Below are 17,382 nucleotides of genomic sequence, written 5' to 3' on the forward strand. Positions count from 1 at the left end.
ATGCGGTCCTGCAGCCCTCGCGTGACACGACGGGCGCCCCATCTTTTTCCCGTTTGTCTTCTGCGAAGCGACTATCTGACCAGTCCTCTGCCCTGGGCCTCTGCGACGCCTGGAGAGTGTGGAATCCCTGTAGGGAACAAAACACGCACACCTCAGCAGCCCACAACACGCACTCTCGTATTGATTTGCTTCTGTTACGTGCCACAGACTGTCAGTTGCTGTCCGGGGCCGCGATCTTACCGAGGGGCATCTCAGACCACTCCCCCGTCTCCCTCCGTCTCGGAAACCCCTTTAACGGCACCCGCACGGTATGGCGGATGAATGCCTGGTTCCTGCAAGATGCGAACTTTGTTGAATCCCTCGGGCAAGAATTGAAACATTACTTCTCCACCAATGTGGGCTCGGTCTCCTCGCCGGGGACCCTGTGGGAGGCCGGCAAGGCTGTGATGCGAGGGGTGGGTAGAGGTCTGGTCCACGCGAAGCGTGCGGAGCAGTCCGCCCAGCTGGTGCGGCTGGAAGCCCAAGCGGCGTGGCTAGAAGGTGCCCAAACGGACCATGATGATGCGGACTCCACTCGACAGCTCACTTTGATCCGGGAGGAGATCTGTCAGCTCTCAATGGAATCTGCCAAAACGCTCTGGCGCTCCTCGGTCGCACGCGTGTATGGCTGGGGCGACAAAAATGGCAAACTGTTGCATAATTTAGTGTCCTATCCCAGGGCCAACCGTATTATTCCTGAGATACGGGGTGAAGGGGGGGCTCCCTGCGTCACCTCCCGGGACATTGCTCGTACGTTTGCCGGCTACTACCCGAGCCCCCCAGTCTTCCCTGGCGGCCCTACTGGCTGACACTGGGACTCAATTGCCCCGTCTTCCCCCGACAGATTCTGAATCTCTCGACCGCCCCATCTCAGCAGATGAGATTCAAGGGGCAATTTCACTGTTGCGCTCCGGCAGAACGCCCGTGCCCGACGGTTTCCCCCAAGAGTATTATGCGACCTACCAAGACACTTTGGTTTCGTACTTTGAGTTGTTCAAACATGTAATGGAGGCGGGGTCCTTCCCACCCGAGACAGACGTGGCCACTATAGTAGTCCTTCCAAAGACGCAGCCGCCCTCCCTTGCTTGCACGGACTACCGCCCTATCTCCCTCATTAATACGGAGCTCAAACTCTTTGCCACTGTAGCGGCTCAGAGACTTCGCCACCTCTTGCAAACGCTGGTGCACCCTGACCAATGCAGCTTTATGCCTGCCACGGGTATGAGGCACTACATACGTCGCCTCCACCTTGCTCTGGCACACCGTCACCGCCTCACCCCGTATCTTGCCATGCTCTTCCTAGACTTCGAGAAAGCCTTCAATACGGTGGATTGGGGATATCTGGCAGAAGTGTTGGAGAGGATGGGGCTCGGACCCATGTTCCGTCGTCTCATCCGGGTCCTGTACTCAGCTCCTAGGGCTAGGGTCCTTATCAACGGCGTGCTCTTGGAGTCATTCCCTATCCAGAGGGGTACCCGCCAGGGCTGTCCTCTCTCCCCGCTTCTCTTTGCCCTGGCGATGGAACCCCTGGCTTACCTCATCCGCCAAGACCCCCTCATCCGGGGTTGGGCCTGGGATCTGACCCAGATTGACAAAATAGCCTTATACGCGGATGAAGTTCTCCTCTTTCTGGCGGACCCCGAGTGCTCTGGCCTGAGATGTTTGGATGCTCTTGAGGCCTTCGAGCAAATTTCTGGGCTCAGACTCAACTCTGCAAAATCCACGCTGGTCCCCTTGCACCCATCACGTGAGTGCTTCGATTGGCAAACATCTATCCCTCTGCGTAGGCAATCCTTTAAGTACCTGGGGGTATGGATTGCTCTACATCCAGAGCTTGAGTGGGCCTTTAATTTCACCCCTCTAGTGACTAGGGCAAAGGCGGACCTTAAGAATTGGCAATCTCTCACTCTGAACCCTCTTGGCAGAAGGGCCCTTTTCAAAATGATGGTCCTCCCCCGCTTCCTATACATACTACAGAATGTTACCTTGTATCTCCCAGGGAGCTGGTTTCGGGAGCTGGACGGGGTCATTACCCGTTTTTTATGGGGAGGAAAGAGGCCGCGGATGTCTCTGGCACACTGCCGCATACCACCGTATGACGGGGGCATGGGTGTGACTAATCTTCACCTCTACTACCTGGCCACATGGCTTATCGTGATCCACGACTGGTTCGCGGGCGGCTGGTCCGACCCGGCTTACAGAGTGGAACTCTGGGCGTTAGATTTCTCGCAGCTCCAAGCCTATCTGTATGGGAGCCCAGTGCCGCAGGCTCTCCCCCCGGTCACCAGGGTGGTGCTTGTGGCCTGGCGTGCTGCGCTAAGACATGTCAAATGGAACCAGAAACTGACCAGACAGACGCCTCTGTGGAATGGGACGTGGCTGGCGGAGGTCTCCTCTCTCCAGGTTTGTTAATGTGAAGAAAACTGCAATTATAGAGGGGAGAGAGAGAGAGAGAGTGTGAGAGAGTGTGAGTGTGTGAGAGTGTGTGTGTGTTTTTTTGTTTGGAGGGTAGAAACCTTGACTTAAAGTATGCACAAACAAAACAGGCTCAGAACAGATATTTGTTTCAAAGAATGAGTCCTATATGCACCAATTATCCGGTTGCTTTAACATCCAGTGATGTTAAAAATATGTTAATATCATGAGTTTAGTTTGCTGTATTTCAGTTTAATTTTGTTTTGAATGGTACTGGGAATTGTACATTTTCAGTAATTTCCGTAAAATACTTCCGTTGTTCCAACAGATTATATCTTTTCATGCAGAGAACTGATAACGTTTTACTAGATTGACATTTTTATGCAACTGGGATAATGACTAACTGAATAAATGAGGAATTTGTAGAGTTCACTTTCACCCATTTGGGTATCCTGCCCCCAAAGTTCCCACTGCCTTAGGAGTACATAAAGGAAGGCTTAGTACTTGAATAGTCAAGTTTTGAGGGGGGGGGGGTTCTCCAGGAAAACGTGTTCCACTTGCAGGAAACGTACACCGGTCTAATGAGTTCCAGAACTTGGCAGCAAATAAAGTGAAGGCGCAACCACTCATACGCAATAGTCTGATTTTTGGGGGGCTGCTTATCAGATTGGTGTTGGAGGATCTCAAAGTTCTGGAAGACACAATGCTTACAAGAGATTCTTAAAAACTCAGGCATCCATTTGCTAAGGGCACGAAACACAAAACACCCTGTTTTGAACCAGCATATTTTCCGCTTCGGGAGTAAATGAAGATTTTTTCCAAGTGATTGGATACAAATTGGCATTGTGGCAAATTCAGATCAAGGGGTGCTGCAACATTTTGAACTCTGCAGTCTGAATTTTGTATTTGGTTAGGCCCAAATGCAGAATGTTGCCATAGACCAATTCGATGCAGCTAGCGAATATACAAGGATTTTTCTGTTTGAATGTGGGAGTAAGAACCTTCGACACAGTTCTCAGGGTAAGGAAGAAGTAGGCCACAACATTGGAATACTGATCCTCAAATCAGAGGTTGGTGTCTAACCAGACCTCAAGGCTTTTAGCGGAAGCGGGGACCGGGGTAAGCTTAGTTCAGCTAACCACCATTGATTCGACCAGATAGGCACAAGTTTACCAAAAATCAAGATCTTAGTTTTAGGACTGTTAAATTTTAAGCAGTTACTATTCATCTAGTTAACGACCACTTATAAACAGGATTGAAAAGTGACAAGTGCAGGTCTAGTTGTCTGTAATGAATAAGATCAGCTGTGCGACTTCCACATACAAGATGATTTTAAAAATAAAGGATTTGAGACATGATGCCAGAGGAGAAGTGTAAAAATGTAACAGTGTAGCTGCTTACAGCAGAGCACTGTGGAATATGAAGATTTAAATTCTTGAAGCTGAGGTGGAAGGGGACACAGCCCTGCGGAATACCTTGATTGAATTTGCTAGGAGCTGGTATAAGGGGAAAGAGAGCGACTGAAACCCGCCTGCTAGAAAAGAAGCCAGCCATTTAACAGCTTGAACACAGACACCAGTGTGACTCAGCCTTTGTAGTAGAATGGGGGTAAGAGACCAAACTGAATGCTAGCTACAGAAAGGTCTTTAAGAATGGGTGGTGAATAACAGCCTTGATCAAGGGCTCTCAAGACTTCAGTGACTGCCAGGAGAGTCAATTCCGTGATATAATTTAGTCGGAGGGCGGCAACTGCATGGTGCTGGATGGAATGCTTGATTTCATTTCAGCTACTGGCAATTGTTCAAGACCGCACTCCATTCCATTGTTCTTTGCCCACCATGCCACCTCAGTTTGGACCCAGCCATACGCAAATAAATCTTAATCCTGCTCTAGTGGGTACAGTCCAGCCTGAACTGCCAGGCTATGTCTTCCCTGACCCAGAACACATGCAACTTAAGACCTGTTTTGCTCTTATTGGGGCTCTTCAGTTGGGTGTATCTAGGTTCCAGATACACAGTGAGCACGGACCTATGTCTGGGCATACTCGCTGTCAAGCTATACCCGACTGCTGATGTGCCCCCAATAAAGGGTAGGATAAGGCCAATGAGTGGTGCTTGTAACAAAAAAGAAACCTGGGCATGGGGTACTGGCAATACAAGTGGTTATGTATACACTCAAGTACACTTTGTGAATTTACAAAAGCACAGTCCGGTGTGTCACTTTGGAGTAGGACAGTGATCACTAGCCCACCAGAAATTATAGAAGGAGTGTGTTGGGACCAAGAACCCCTGCATGGTGATGGACGTGCACCCCTTGCCCTGAGTGCACCAGCTGCATTGATATCTGGGTCCCTGGTTCTGATCTTTGTTCATGGGTAAACATGGATCATGCCTGTGTGCCATGACCTGGGTGTGTCTCCTGGTCTTGTCGGACCGAGAAGAGCGCACCAAGCGCTACCCTTAGAGTGGTAGAGGGCTTATGACTAACATATCCACCACTCAAATTACTTTCATATTTTCACTATACTAATTCACTACTAATCCTTATAGGTTCCGGAGTAGCGTTCTACTCACCGAAAAAGCACTTCAACACCTTATCAGGGGTTGCAAGTGCTATATAAATGCAAATGTTTTCCCTTCTGCAATCCCTCCACTATCCTTCTTAATCCAAATAACAAACTAACATGTCCACCACTCAAATTAATTTCATATCTCACTATACTAATTCACCGCTAATCCTTTATGGGTTCCGGAGTGCTACTTGCAGAAAAAGCTCTATGACGCCTCGTAAGTCGTAGTAAGCGCTATATAAATGCAAACCTTTATCCCTCTATCCTTCTCAGTCCAGATAACTGATTAACCTATCTACCACTCAAACGAGTTTCATATTTTCACTATACTAATTCACTACTAATCTTTTATGGGTTCCAGAGTAGCGTACTATTCGCCGAAAAAGCACTTCAACACCTTATCATGGGTAGCAAGCGCTATATAAATGCAAACCTTTTTCCCTCTATTACACCACTATTCTTCTCAATCCAAATAACTAACTTTCATATCCACCACTTAAATTACTTTCATATTTCACTATTTAATTCACCTCTAATCCTTTATGGGTTCCGGAGTAGCGTGCTACACGCAGAAAAAGCACTTTAAGGCCTCATCGGGGGTAGTAAGCACCATATAAATGCAATTACAATACAATACCTGGAGTTCAGTAACATGAGCACGGTAGTGGCAGCATACCCATTTCATCTTTAACTGATTTGTGGGAACAGGCTTTTTTAGGTCTCGCCTGAGCCAGCGCGCATGCACTGCTCTGCGAGGCTTTAAGTAAGGGCTTTTGAGCTTTGAACACACGCTTGTGCGTGTGCTTTTTTTTTTCTTAGCCCACAATTGGCCTGTGCATGTGTCTTTTTTTAAAACACAGCATGCAATTGGTGCAAGGCAGGTGATTGTCCCACCTTGTTTGGTTGATGGCCTAGGGTCCGCGGGAGCGAGCTCTAACCCCATCTGTTTCCAATTATCGCGTTGGCGGTAATTGCAAACAGATGGTGCTCGTGTTTTTTAGGGTGTGCCTAGGCAGCGTGCAAGTGCTGCAGTAGGAAATGACCTTTAGGAATGTTTCAATTAGCGTGGCCACGCGCTTGTTTACATTTGCCTGCTTGGGAGCAGCTAGTTCAGCAAGGCAGACTCGTTAACAGTTGTGTGAAGAATGTGTGCGCGCATATCAGCCATACATTTTCCGATCTAAAGTTTCCAATGTTTTTGAGGCTCTAACGCACCCCATATTTAAGAGAAAACTCTTTAAGCAACAAGTCCGCAATGCTACGAAGCGCGTAACTTTGGCAGAAGCGTTATATAAAAAGGTCTTATTGATAGTATTGAAAGTAGAATCGTGAAGGCATCTCATTACTATTTCTAGAACTGGTACATTATCAAGCATGTAATTATTTGCCCAGCTCAGCTGCATTGTCTTCCTGACTGCCTCTGATTCGCTCTTTTTTTTTTACCATGTCTCGTGTTTCTTTCTTTTATTTGATTGCTGTAACAGGCCGCACGGAAACAGTGTCCAACACGTGTTTTCTCAGAGATCAGATAACCATTTTCAAAAAAAGAAAGGTGCCAAATGTCTAGTGAGACCTCTGGAGGACTATATATTGTGCTAGATACAGTCGGATTGGCTGTCTCCAGTCATGCCTGTCACCTGCTTTCTCAATGTTTGTAGATAAGGGATTTGGGACCTTCGGGATAAAGTGAGTTGTCCAGGATCACACATGTTGGACAAGTGCGAAAGTTTGAATTAGAACCGGTTCCTTGATGGGCGGCTTAAGCATTTGCTCCATAGCTGTGGTGAACAGAGCTCCTCTGGTTGAAGGAATCTGTGTGTGTGGTTTGAACAGGGAGTGTCATCTGGTCACCATGCGCACACATACATTTTTAATGCGTCTTCCGATATGTCAATTTAATACCTGTTGTGGTTAACCGGCTGCTTCAGCCTCCATTCCCTGGCAAAAGCCTAGCTGAAGTAATCATCACACAGATGCTTCGCTTTCTGTTTCGGAAAACAGAGATACAACACCTTCAGAATCTTATAGTGCTTCGAGGTCATCGGAGTACCACTTTAGGGCTTTGGCAAACTGCACTAAACAACAACAGTTTTTCAAGAGGGCACTCTTTGCAGATGAGGGGATTGAGAAAGTAAGGTCACATTTTGACAGATGGATCTACAGAGACCACTTAGCGCCTCACTTCATTTGCACGACTGGCTTTAGCGCTACATAAAATATGCGCACAAACGTGCCTGATAAAGTACAAAATCAGATGGCATCATCTCACCCAGCCCAGTTAACTTTCTTACATTCAGATACTTGCATTTTTTTCATAAATGCAGGAAAAATGTGGCCGAAAGAGAAGGAAAAGAAGGACCGGTGGAGCTCCTCACATTTACAGGGGACAGCTCCATAGTTCCACAGAGGACACAATAACCCCCCTCTTTATCGCCACCCATGCCCAGTGGTGCAGTCCACGGACCATTCTGCTGGCGTCTGCTTCATTTGTTAAACATATAAAAATAATTAGAAAGCTGGAGAGATGCTCCGTTTCACAATCCCAAACCGTTTTGTAGAAATGATAACATGTAATCATTATATGTGCAGATTTGAATTTAAAAATGTAAATAAAAGATTTGTTGGGAGATGTGACAAAGTTAAAATAGGCAAACTTTTAAATTACATAATCTAGTCCAGCAAATTTGGCGTGAGGAGATGGTGTTCGGTGAAACTAAATCATTAGCTAGGATGCTACACGTGTAACCCCTCCCCCCTGCTATTGAAACCTGCCCGCGGCACACTGACCAAAGCAAACTCAGGCTTTCATCTTTCACAGACTCGGAACAAGGAGACATTTCAATGAAAGGTAACAGGGCGGCTTCTTCTTTGCTGAGCAGTCGGAGCACTGACCTCTTGAGCAAGCGCTTTATGAACGCGTTCGTGTTATTACATGGCTAAGAAAATAAACACTCGGATGTTTTTAGTGTAATATAATTGCCGATGTCACAACCATGAACGTGGGGCACCACCCTCCCTCTCGGCATTACTCTGCCTGCATGGATTATGACGAATTACTTGCCATGTAGTGAAACAGTAGATATCACATTTATCACACTCACGACCGCGTGTGTGCCTCAGTGATCCAGGTGTGTCATCACCATTATGGAAGGGGAGAGCGTGCGTGCATTTGATGCGGTGGTCTAGAATTAAAAGGCACATACGTTATTCACCCAATGTGTTTAGCGCCAAACTTATCAGCTTGCACCGTCTCGGCGTTTCTTGACACACAGAAATGTTTGCGCTGACGCAATGATTCAGGGAGGGAACCGCAGAGAGGCATGGGCAGCGGTCCGAAGGGGTTAAGAGGGAACGGAGTGCGCAGCAGGGAAAGGCACTCTTTCGATGACAGGTTCTGTCTGCAGCTCCCGCCTCTGGGAGCGGAGCGCGAGTCCCTGTAGCCCGGGCGGCACTCAGCAGTCTACCCTCAGAGGCCCGGCCTATGCTCGCGCCCATCAGCAGGCCACGAGCAAAGGTGGAGATAACAGAAGGCCATGGGTTGCACCCCACTCCCCCAACACACACACTTTCTCTTGCTGGATATACCCCATGCACCCCTGATGCAAGGTTTGGTGGGCTATTACTCCGGAATGCGTGCATTTAAAATTGAAATTTCAAACGGTTCATTTGCAAAGGCAGGCCAAGTCCTTTGATTTTCCCAATGAAAAAGTTTCCATTCCAAAATCTAAATGTGTTGCTATTAAAACCGTTGTAATGATTTCCTTTTGTGTGTTACTTCAGCTGAACACGTGCGTTCTGAGGCCAGGAAAGGACAAGACTGGAGGGGCCCAGAGTCATGTAGAAGAGTGCAGCAGGTGCATGGTCTCTGCAAAGGATCCATCCATCCATCTCTACTCAATGCAACATAAATACACTCCACATAAATGCACTCTATACCACATACCACCAATAAACATAAATGCACTCCACACCATGACACAATTTCACTCAACACCACAGTTCCAGGCCACACAATCCAGCTCCACACATTTTCAATACACACCGCATAATTAACACCAAACAACATATTTCAACTCCATAACTCCACAATCCACAACGTACCTCCAATCCACACCATATAGTGTCACCACCTGAGCACCAAACATCAATCACCATCACCATTTTGCATCAGTGCACCACGTTAGCATCACGTCAGTCTGCCCTTGAAATCTGGCATCCGTTGATTCTCCCCTAGTGTCCATCTGCTGCTCGTGTTCTAATTAAATTAAACAAAATTCACATAATATAAATAGGTCAGTGAGTCACTCCTTTTGTCAGAGAGATCCTTTTGTTACTTGCAGTTTATAAGTTAAAATCCTAACATAGAACAGTGAGCTATTAACTGTCATCTAAGAGCTGCATGCAAACTGCAAGGTAAAAATTGGAGCGTTATGGGTTTTTTCCCCAATCTTTGATTATCCTAACGTTGCAAAAGGTGCTAATTCAGATGGAAATCAATTCTGATTATTAAAGAGAAGCCCAATCATGGTAATACGTTTTACATTCTCAGTTTGTGTTTCTCCAGACCAATCACTAATAAACTGTATTGCCTACTAGTATGGTTGCCATGTGGCTCCTACACCTTGTAGTCCTTTGTCTTATGTAACATTTCCTGTACAGAGATTTACACACATGATTAATTGTCTCTGTGTAATGTGTGTGATGTAAAGTGCTCCGACACCCTACACTGATATGAGTGGCGCTGTAAATCCAGTTAAATGCTTCTGAGAGAGAGTGTGGTTATGGACACTTGAGGGGCACTGTTAAAGGGTGGTAGTGAAGGAATCCATGTCAGAGGGAGTCATGGGGGGGGCACCAACAAACATTGTCGTACAGGGCTCCACCAGCAATAACACCGGCCCTGCTCTTGAGGCCAGTCCGCCTCACCCATTGGTACCTCCATTGGCCTTGTTTCAGCAGTAGTAGCTGCAACTCACCAGGAATCGGCAATGCGGGGTTTGCAAGCACACCAAACTAAGTTCGCAAACTTCAGTCTCTCTGCTACATACACAAGAACATGTGCTGCCTGCTTTTTTTGGGGGGGGGGGGGTCACTGGAATTATGCAGCAAAGGAGGACAAAATTATGCAGCAGTGTTGACTAAATTATGCAGCAAAAAAAGGCTGTAGCGTAATGCAGTATATTTTCTGATACTTTATTATTTTGACATTTTACACATGATAACAGTCTCTGGAAAGATTTTGCCTTATTTGTACCAGTGTAACATACAACTACAGCAGTTAGAAAGGTGATCAGTCAACCTTTGCTAAGTGCCGTCCACATAGCATCAACATAAGTGAATTTTTTTTGTAACTTTTGATCCGTTTGAGCTACAATTGTTTAGTTAAAATGGTCTAATTGTGCAGCAGGTGATATATTATGTGGCAAATATGGCAGGGCCAAAGTTATGTGGAAAACATTTGCAAACTAAGATATTTTGCCATTCATGTTTGAACCCTTCTTGTGGAAAAAGGGAGGAGAAGTGCTGATGACAGAAACTCCATGGCTCAGAGAAAAAATGTCATGTGCTTCCACTTTTAAGCATATTTGGGACATTCTGTGATTGGAAACATGTCTTTTAAAGTCAATAACTCCTATTAAACCTTAAATAATCATGTGTATCCATTGGTTGAATTAAATAACACTAAGCTGTAACTGGTTAGTGAAATGCCAAACAAATACAGAAAAGTGGGATGTTTTGAGCATTCTAGCCACACCTCTGACTCCGCCCACTGATCTAATCCTCGGGTTATTCCCGCCCTCCGATTATCTGCCCACAGTCCCCCCTACTTTTTTCCCCCACTTCGACCACTGATCTCCGTGACTGGGGAACTACTGAGGGTAGCATCTCTCCTAGGACAGAGAGAAATCTGTCTCACAGAGGAACTGCACCAGTCTCTTAAATAAATGAGCTACCAAGCACAGCTTCTTCTAGGGCAGAGAAGGCGGGCGTCAGACGTCCTCACAAGTGTTAATAACGCAAGCAACACCTCTACCGTGGCAGTGTGCGTGCGCCAGACCCTCTCAGATGAAGCAGGGGTTTAGCAAGGGCAGGCTATGACTGCACCGGTCTCTGTCCCAAATGAGACCAGGAGGTCGGCATCTCGCCCGGGCCGGCAGATACTTAACCAGCCTCTCTTACAGATAAAACAGGGAGTGCAGAATGGCCCATAAGAAAGAGTGACTACTTTCCACGTACAAGCAAGGAGTGCAGCATCCGCCATGGGGTAGACAGACTGCACCAGCCTCTCTCGCGGGTCAGGTAGGGAGTGCAGCGCCTTTCCTAGGGCAGACAGCGAGTGCGTCAGACCCTCTCACAAATAAGGCGGGAAGTGCAGCATCTGCCTTGGATAGTAACTAGATCTTCTTCTCTAACAGATGAGGCAGGGAGTGCAGCATCTCTCCTGGGGCAGGGGGTGAGTGCGTCAGGCCCTCCCACACATGAGAAGGGGATCCTCCACCTCTCCTATGGCAGGCGGTGACTGCCTCCTCCTCTCACAGAGGAGAATGGAGTTGTAGCAGGTCTCGTCGGGCAGGGAGTGAGTGCGTGAAGCCCTCTCACGGATGAGGCGGAGTGCTGCAGTCGCGCGTCTGGCGCCTCCCCCTGTGAAGAAGGGGAGGGGCGCGGCAGAGACAGGCTCGGCCTATCCCGGCCTGTAAACATCCCCTCCCCGTGCGTGTCTCCCGCGCCTCCTCCCTGCAGGATCGCTTTAAAGCCGGGCTCGGCCTCTGGACTCGGCGGGCAGCGGGCGCTCCTCCACGCAACTCGCCGGCATGCAGCGGGAAGGCTGTCGCATGAGCGGGGCCGGGGGACCCGAACCCCCGGCCATGATCACCCTGGAGGACCTGGACAGCATGGCCGAGGACGCGGGCTCCGACTCAGCCTACAACAGCAACGGCAGCCTGGAGGAGGAGCCCATGGAGGACGAGCAGCAGGAGCGGCTCCTCAGCTACTGGCAGAGCGTGGGCCGGGGCCACCAGGTGGACGTGCCCGAAGGTAAGACGGCGGCGCGCGGGAGGGCGGAGGGAGCAGCTGTCGGGGCTGGGGACACCCCAGCAAGCCTCACACCTCGGAGTAACCCCTATAGAGAGGTAGGACACACAGCTGTCTCTGCAGGGAGACAGCAGCACTAGTCACACACCCACTCAGCCTCCCAGCTCGCAGAGGCACTGACAGATGTCGGTGCTGAGGGAGACAGCACAGGGGCGTAGCTAGAGCTTGTGGCGCCCGGGGCTATCCCTCAGATTGCCGCCCCTGGCATCTGTAGCCCTGTGATTGTGTGAGCTTAAGTCTCGGAATCGAATTTTGAATCTCACCTCACTGTCAAATTTCGGGCACAACTGCTTCTCACATGTATCATTGGAATGCTAGTTTTACACTGCTCAATTAACTAGTGCAAGTAAGTGTTAACTATCTGAACTTGCAGTTGTAGAGGGCTGCGCACAGCACCCTGGGGCCACTCGCTTAATTAAACTGGTGTGATTTTTTAAAATACTTTTAAACATATTTGTCATCCTGCCTGACTGTGACTACTATGGGTGTCTCACAGGTTCTACCGAGGCTTGCCCAGCAATCATGCTATCACACACATGCTCACTGTGGTGGACGGAGTCCGTGAGTGAGCTGACTAATGAATTTATGGTATAGGCCTGAGGCAATTGAGATTTGTGTTAGGGTCTCTCACACCCTGTTATAGTCTGGGCCCAGGTCTCCTGTGGGACAGAGAGAGCAGCATGGAGTTTAGCGATTCTTCTCGCCTGGTTTATTATTTGAGCTCTCTCTAAACAGCCGCAATGCCACATGTTCACAGACAGGTACTCTCATCAGCGTGCGTCGTGACTGTGACTCGAGACAGACTACTTTTGCACTTACCTGCTTTATCTGGATCTGAAGCTGGGGTGTTAGATTTAGGGGTCTTTCGACACCTGCAGTGCTGCAGGCTTTAAACAGCAATGCAGGGTGGACTAAATACCCGACTGAAGACCAAGCTGCTTCTCTGCCATGGGCAGAAAAAAAAATGCAATCTTTGCCTGAAGTGTCGTCTGGTGTATTTACACTTGGTGTGTAACTTGTCCCTCGCTGTGTGTCACTAGAGATATTTTTGCCAGGACATCAGGGCAGGCTCTGGTGATGCTCATGCCACTACAACTCTGAATGCCTCATGTGCACCCAGCAATGCCCCTTCTACATTGGTGGGGTCCAGTAAAGATCTGTGTTCTCTACTAAACTGTTGTCTTGTATTGTCAGTGGCTCTTATTGCACAGCTTCGCTCCAGTGGTTCTACAGCCTAACCGTAGGTCCTTGCTCTTTTTGGTGTTAATTCTTAGAGGAGCCATGTGACTTGCTTTCTAGAGGTCCATAGCTGTCATTTTAATTATAGTCAGCTGAAGCAGGCGTTTGCAGCAGTTTTAGATCTTCTAAATGTTTCTCGTTGCTCAAATGGGTCTAATTTCTGATATTTATGGTTCCTCATCTTCATTGCTTTATTTTTACTTGCAAGAAAGTGTCAAATGTCACTCATAACCACACTGAAATTATGAACATGTCACACATAGCAATCTGAAACCTTGGCAGCTATGGATGGCACGTGTCATGATGTCATTTGCTGACTGCCTAACTTGGTTAGTCCCCCCTCTTCTTTTTATAGGACTTGTGCCCACTGCCCTGCCACTCACCAAAGATCCTTTCCTCCCCTCGTGACAACCGTTTATCTCTTACCGCCCTCAGGCTCCAGTATTCACAGTGGTGGCAGGGTCTCTCCCGTAGAGGTTGGTTCTACTGCAGCCTGCAGAAATCGCTCAGCAATGCCACTGCCCCAGACTTGACTCCTCAGGAGAGGCCAGCAGTGTTGCCAGATTTTGAGATCCGTCCCAAGCCCAAAGCTACCCGAGTACAAGCCCAAATTCAGCCCAACCAGAGCAGCATCAGCCCAAAAACCAGCCCAAAGATGAAACTCTGATTTTACAAAACTAGCCTTCAGAAAACATTTTTAAATTAATTCTAAAGTCCATTCAATATACATTTAGTAGGAGGAGGTACACTGGGCAACAATGGGCTTCAGCAATCATGCCTAAATTCTATTAATAACACTCATTTTGATGACCAGTTCCCACTGTGACCCTCTGTCACCACAAATACATAATGTAACTGATGGTAAATCAGTGCAAAAAAGCAGGAGCTTAAAAGAGCCCAAAGTAATCCCTGCCATTGCAGCCCTCCACCAGCCTATTTCTGTTCATGGTGAGGATTGCAGTTTTCTTTTAATTACAATCCAGAAGCTCGAGGTCAGAAATAGAAAACTAGGCTGGACAGGGGGTGGGTCTCAAGTTTTCCAGGATTTGCTGGGCCCTCTTAAAGCCCTGGGTATGCAGATGAGGAGACTATCTTAATCTACAAGTACTTTTAGAGAGCCAGGTCCTGCCAGTGCCAAGCACCAGCAGTTCTGAAAAACAGATGCTGAGACGGGTCCCTATTGGACTCTTCATTTTTGCCATCACTCTGGGAGTGAAAAGAAATCTTTACTTGGTGGCACTACTAGCAATCATCAGCCTTTGATGTAAAACTAGACATAGCTGCTAAAGTTTCAGATTGCTATGTGTGACATTTTCATAATTTCAGTGAAATTATGAGGGACATTTTCTTGTGAGCAAAATCAAGCAATGAAGAGGGAAACTTATAAATATCAGAAATTACACCCATTTGAGCAATGAGAAACTATCTTAAAAGTGCTGCGAAGCACCAATATCTCAAAAAGACTTAACTCAGTCTCTATTCCATAAAAATAATCATCAATAGCTGAGTGAGCGGTGCCCGCTGCCTGAGAGTTCACACTTCAGTAACAATTGCAATGCACCACAGTGGCTCTAAGTCTGGTGTCCCCTCTGTCCCATGTACTAGCCATTGTTTTATGGCACAAAAACAGTAAAAAGAAGTAAAATTATTATTTCCATTAAAATCTCTACTGACAGATGTGTATTTACATTTCGGTACACTGTAATAGGAAATTGAGATTTGACATGGTGCAGTGGATGTAACTTTGCTGCCATTGAATTGAAACAGACGTGAATATGTTTCTCTGTGCAATCTGTAGAGCGGCAATGCACAGATAAGCACCTCGTGTGGGCTGCTTAGCACCTCATAATCAACATATTGGTATTAAAATCAGAAATGCACAATGATTCACACAGACCTAAGTGAGTCGGGCTGCCACGAGATTCCGGAGGACGCACTACTAGAGGCAGTCAGATCCAGTTGTATACTTACTTTACATGACGATCCTGCCTCTGAGATAAGAATGTGTGACCACCTCTCACCGGGCAATGATTGTGAATGCTGGCGTTGCGCTCCGCATGCTGAGGCACCAATTACTGGGGCACAGAGCGAAGCATCAAACTAAAAAGAAACAACTGCCACGACCTGCACTCAAAAGAGAGAGAATCAGTCTGCCATATGGACATACACTTTGCTGCAGTATGTGATGTGAAATCACATGGAGGCCGCAGCAGCCGGTCGGGACTGAGTCTTGCAGCAGCTGCAATAATGTTGCAGCCAGGCAGCCTGTCTGAGCCCCCAGGATAGTACATGAAATCTTTTCTGCACAGTGTGCAGTACCAGTGCTGGAGACGCACACTGTGCCAGACCAGCGCACAGTTGCTCATCATGAAGCGCTTGGGCGGTGCTCCATCCCGCTTGTGTCTGCATGTCAGCGCGGTGGTTTGAGAGGAGCTTTAGAGGCGTGAATTTGTGTTTTAGTGCGGTAATGCAGAACACCACACTAAAATGCGTTAGCCTCACCCCTGATGTGTGTGGAACTTGGCAGGGCTGCCTAGAGAGACTTTTTTGTTATGCAGGTGCCACGAAGGAGCTAATCAGAAGATACGATCACCTGCTAGTGATCTGAAAGTGCACGCCATGGGGATCCACAGCAGGGCAAGAGGTGTAAAGGACAGAGGGTAGGCTCTACATTTAAAATGTCTGCAGTGATTAATGCTGCTGCATGGGCAGCTGCTGCCAAGCATTACCAGCTTCTAGACATTTGTTCAAGCACATAACAAATAAAAGTAAGTATTTTACAAAAAGTTTTATTTAACATTTCTAATGGCATGGTATAGTAATTTCACAGTGTCCTAATTATAGAACTGCGGTATTTTCACTATTATTTACCACAAAGTCATTGTTGTCACATATTCATCTACTGTAGGTAACAACCATTGATAAAGCCAATAGTCTGGGCTTGTTTTAAGTGCATGCCAGTTCTATTACATACTTGGATGCAATTACATAAAGAAGCACCAAAATGCCATTCAGGCGGAACAGATTTTTAACTGTTTAAGCACACCCTTTATTACATAGGTAAAGCCTCTTTGAGAGACCCCCACTCCCCCACCTCCCCAAGTTTTCTCAACCCACTTAGAGCCCTGGGCGTACCGTTTACCCATTAAATTCACAACAAACTCCAGGTGTACTCTTTATTTTTTAGGAGTCTTTACTAACACATCCTTATGTATAATAATTATTAAACTGCTCACACGTGTTCTGATCAGTAGCAAAGTCTCTATAAACACCCCCTCCCTTTAGCATTATGTGAGTAGCCCCTGACAAAACATATGAAATAAGTGCTACCATCCTTGCATATTCAGTCAGTTCTCAACACATTATTTTGTGCGCATGCTATAATAAAATTTGTACAAAGAAATGTTCTATTAGAAATACAAATAAGAGCTTGATCGTGAACAGCCAGTAAGAGGACTCAGGAGTATGCATGCACACTGTAAAAGTATCAGGAGTGAGCTTTTTTTTTAACCCCTTCTTCCCTTAAAAGAACTGTACAGGTTCGAGAAGCACTGTGTCAAATCTTAAGTTACATTAACTACTAAGTTACACTGGATTCCCATTGCAGGAACTGAATCCAATAAAATAAAATACTAGGGCAGGTGACCTAACATCCAACACAGGGCATCTTGAACTCTGGGGCCACCTCTTACTAACCCTTAGAACAGGCTGATGGCTGCTGGCATGCGTGCCACAGGCAAAACATGTGCGCCCTGAGGCAAAGCAAGAAAGAAAATCCTCCATCACACAGGCCTTACCTCCTGTCACCTGACAGCAGCAGAACTGTCCGCTCTCATCACCTTTCCACGATACATGGCATTACCCACTCCTCCTACAGCCAAGCCAGCGCACGCCGTAGCCCGCAGACCAAGGGCACTGTCACTGGGGAGGAGAGAGCCATATTTCTTTAAATATGGCGCTCTCCTGTTCTCTTCTTCTTTTGCTTTCTTGCCTGCTGTGCTGTGTTGCGCAAGATTTTAGTAAAACTG

At 47.1% G+C, this 17,382-nt stretch overlaps 2 protein-coding genes across 3 annotated transcripts in view; one reads left to right on the forward strand and one right to left on the reverse strand.

Annotated features, from left to right (window-relative positions):
- The window catches only part of FANCM (FA complementation group M), a 797,274-nt gene that overhangs the window by 533,024 nt on the left and 246,868 nt on the right, over positions 1–17,382 (reverse strand). The window lies entirely within an intron of this gene.
- Positions 11,668–17,382, forward strand: part of LOC146799481 (heme-binding protein 1-like) — a 55,231-nt gene continuing 49,516 nt past the window's right edge. The window contains exon 1 of the mRNA XM_085627036.1: positions 11,668–12,058. Coding sequence (XP_085483162.1) covers positions 11,836–12,058 — 223 coding nt within the window. The 5' untranslated portion in view covers positions 11,668–11,835. The remainder of the gene's footprint in view (positions 12,059–17,382) is intronic.

This window comes from Triturus cristatus, chromosome 9, assembly GCF_964204655.1.
Source record: "Triturus cristatus chromosome 9, aTriCri1.1, whole genome shotgun sequence".
Taxonomy (NCBI): domain Eukaryota; kingdom Metazoa; phylum Chordata; class Amphibia; order Caudata; family Salamandridae; genus Triturus; species Triturus cristatus.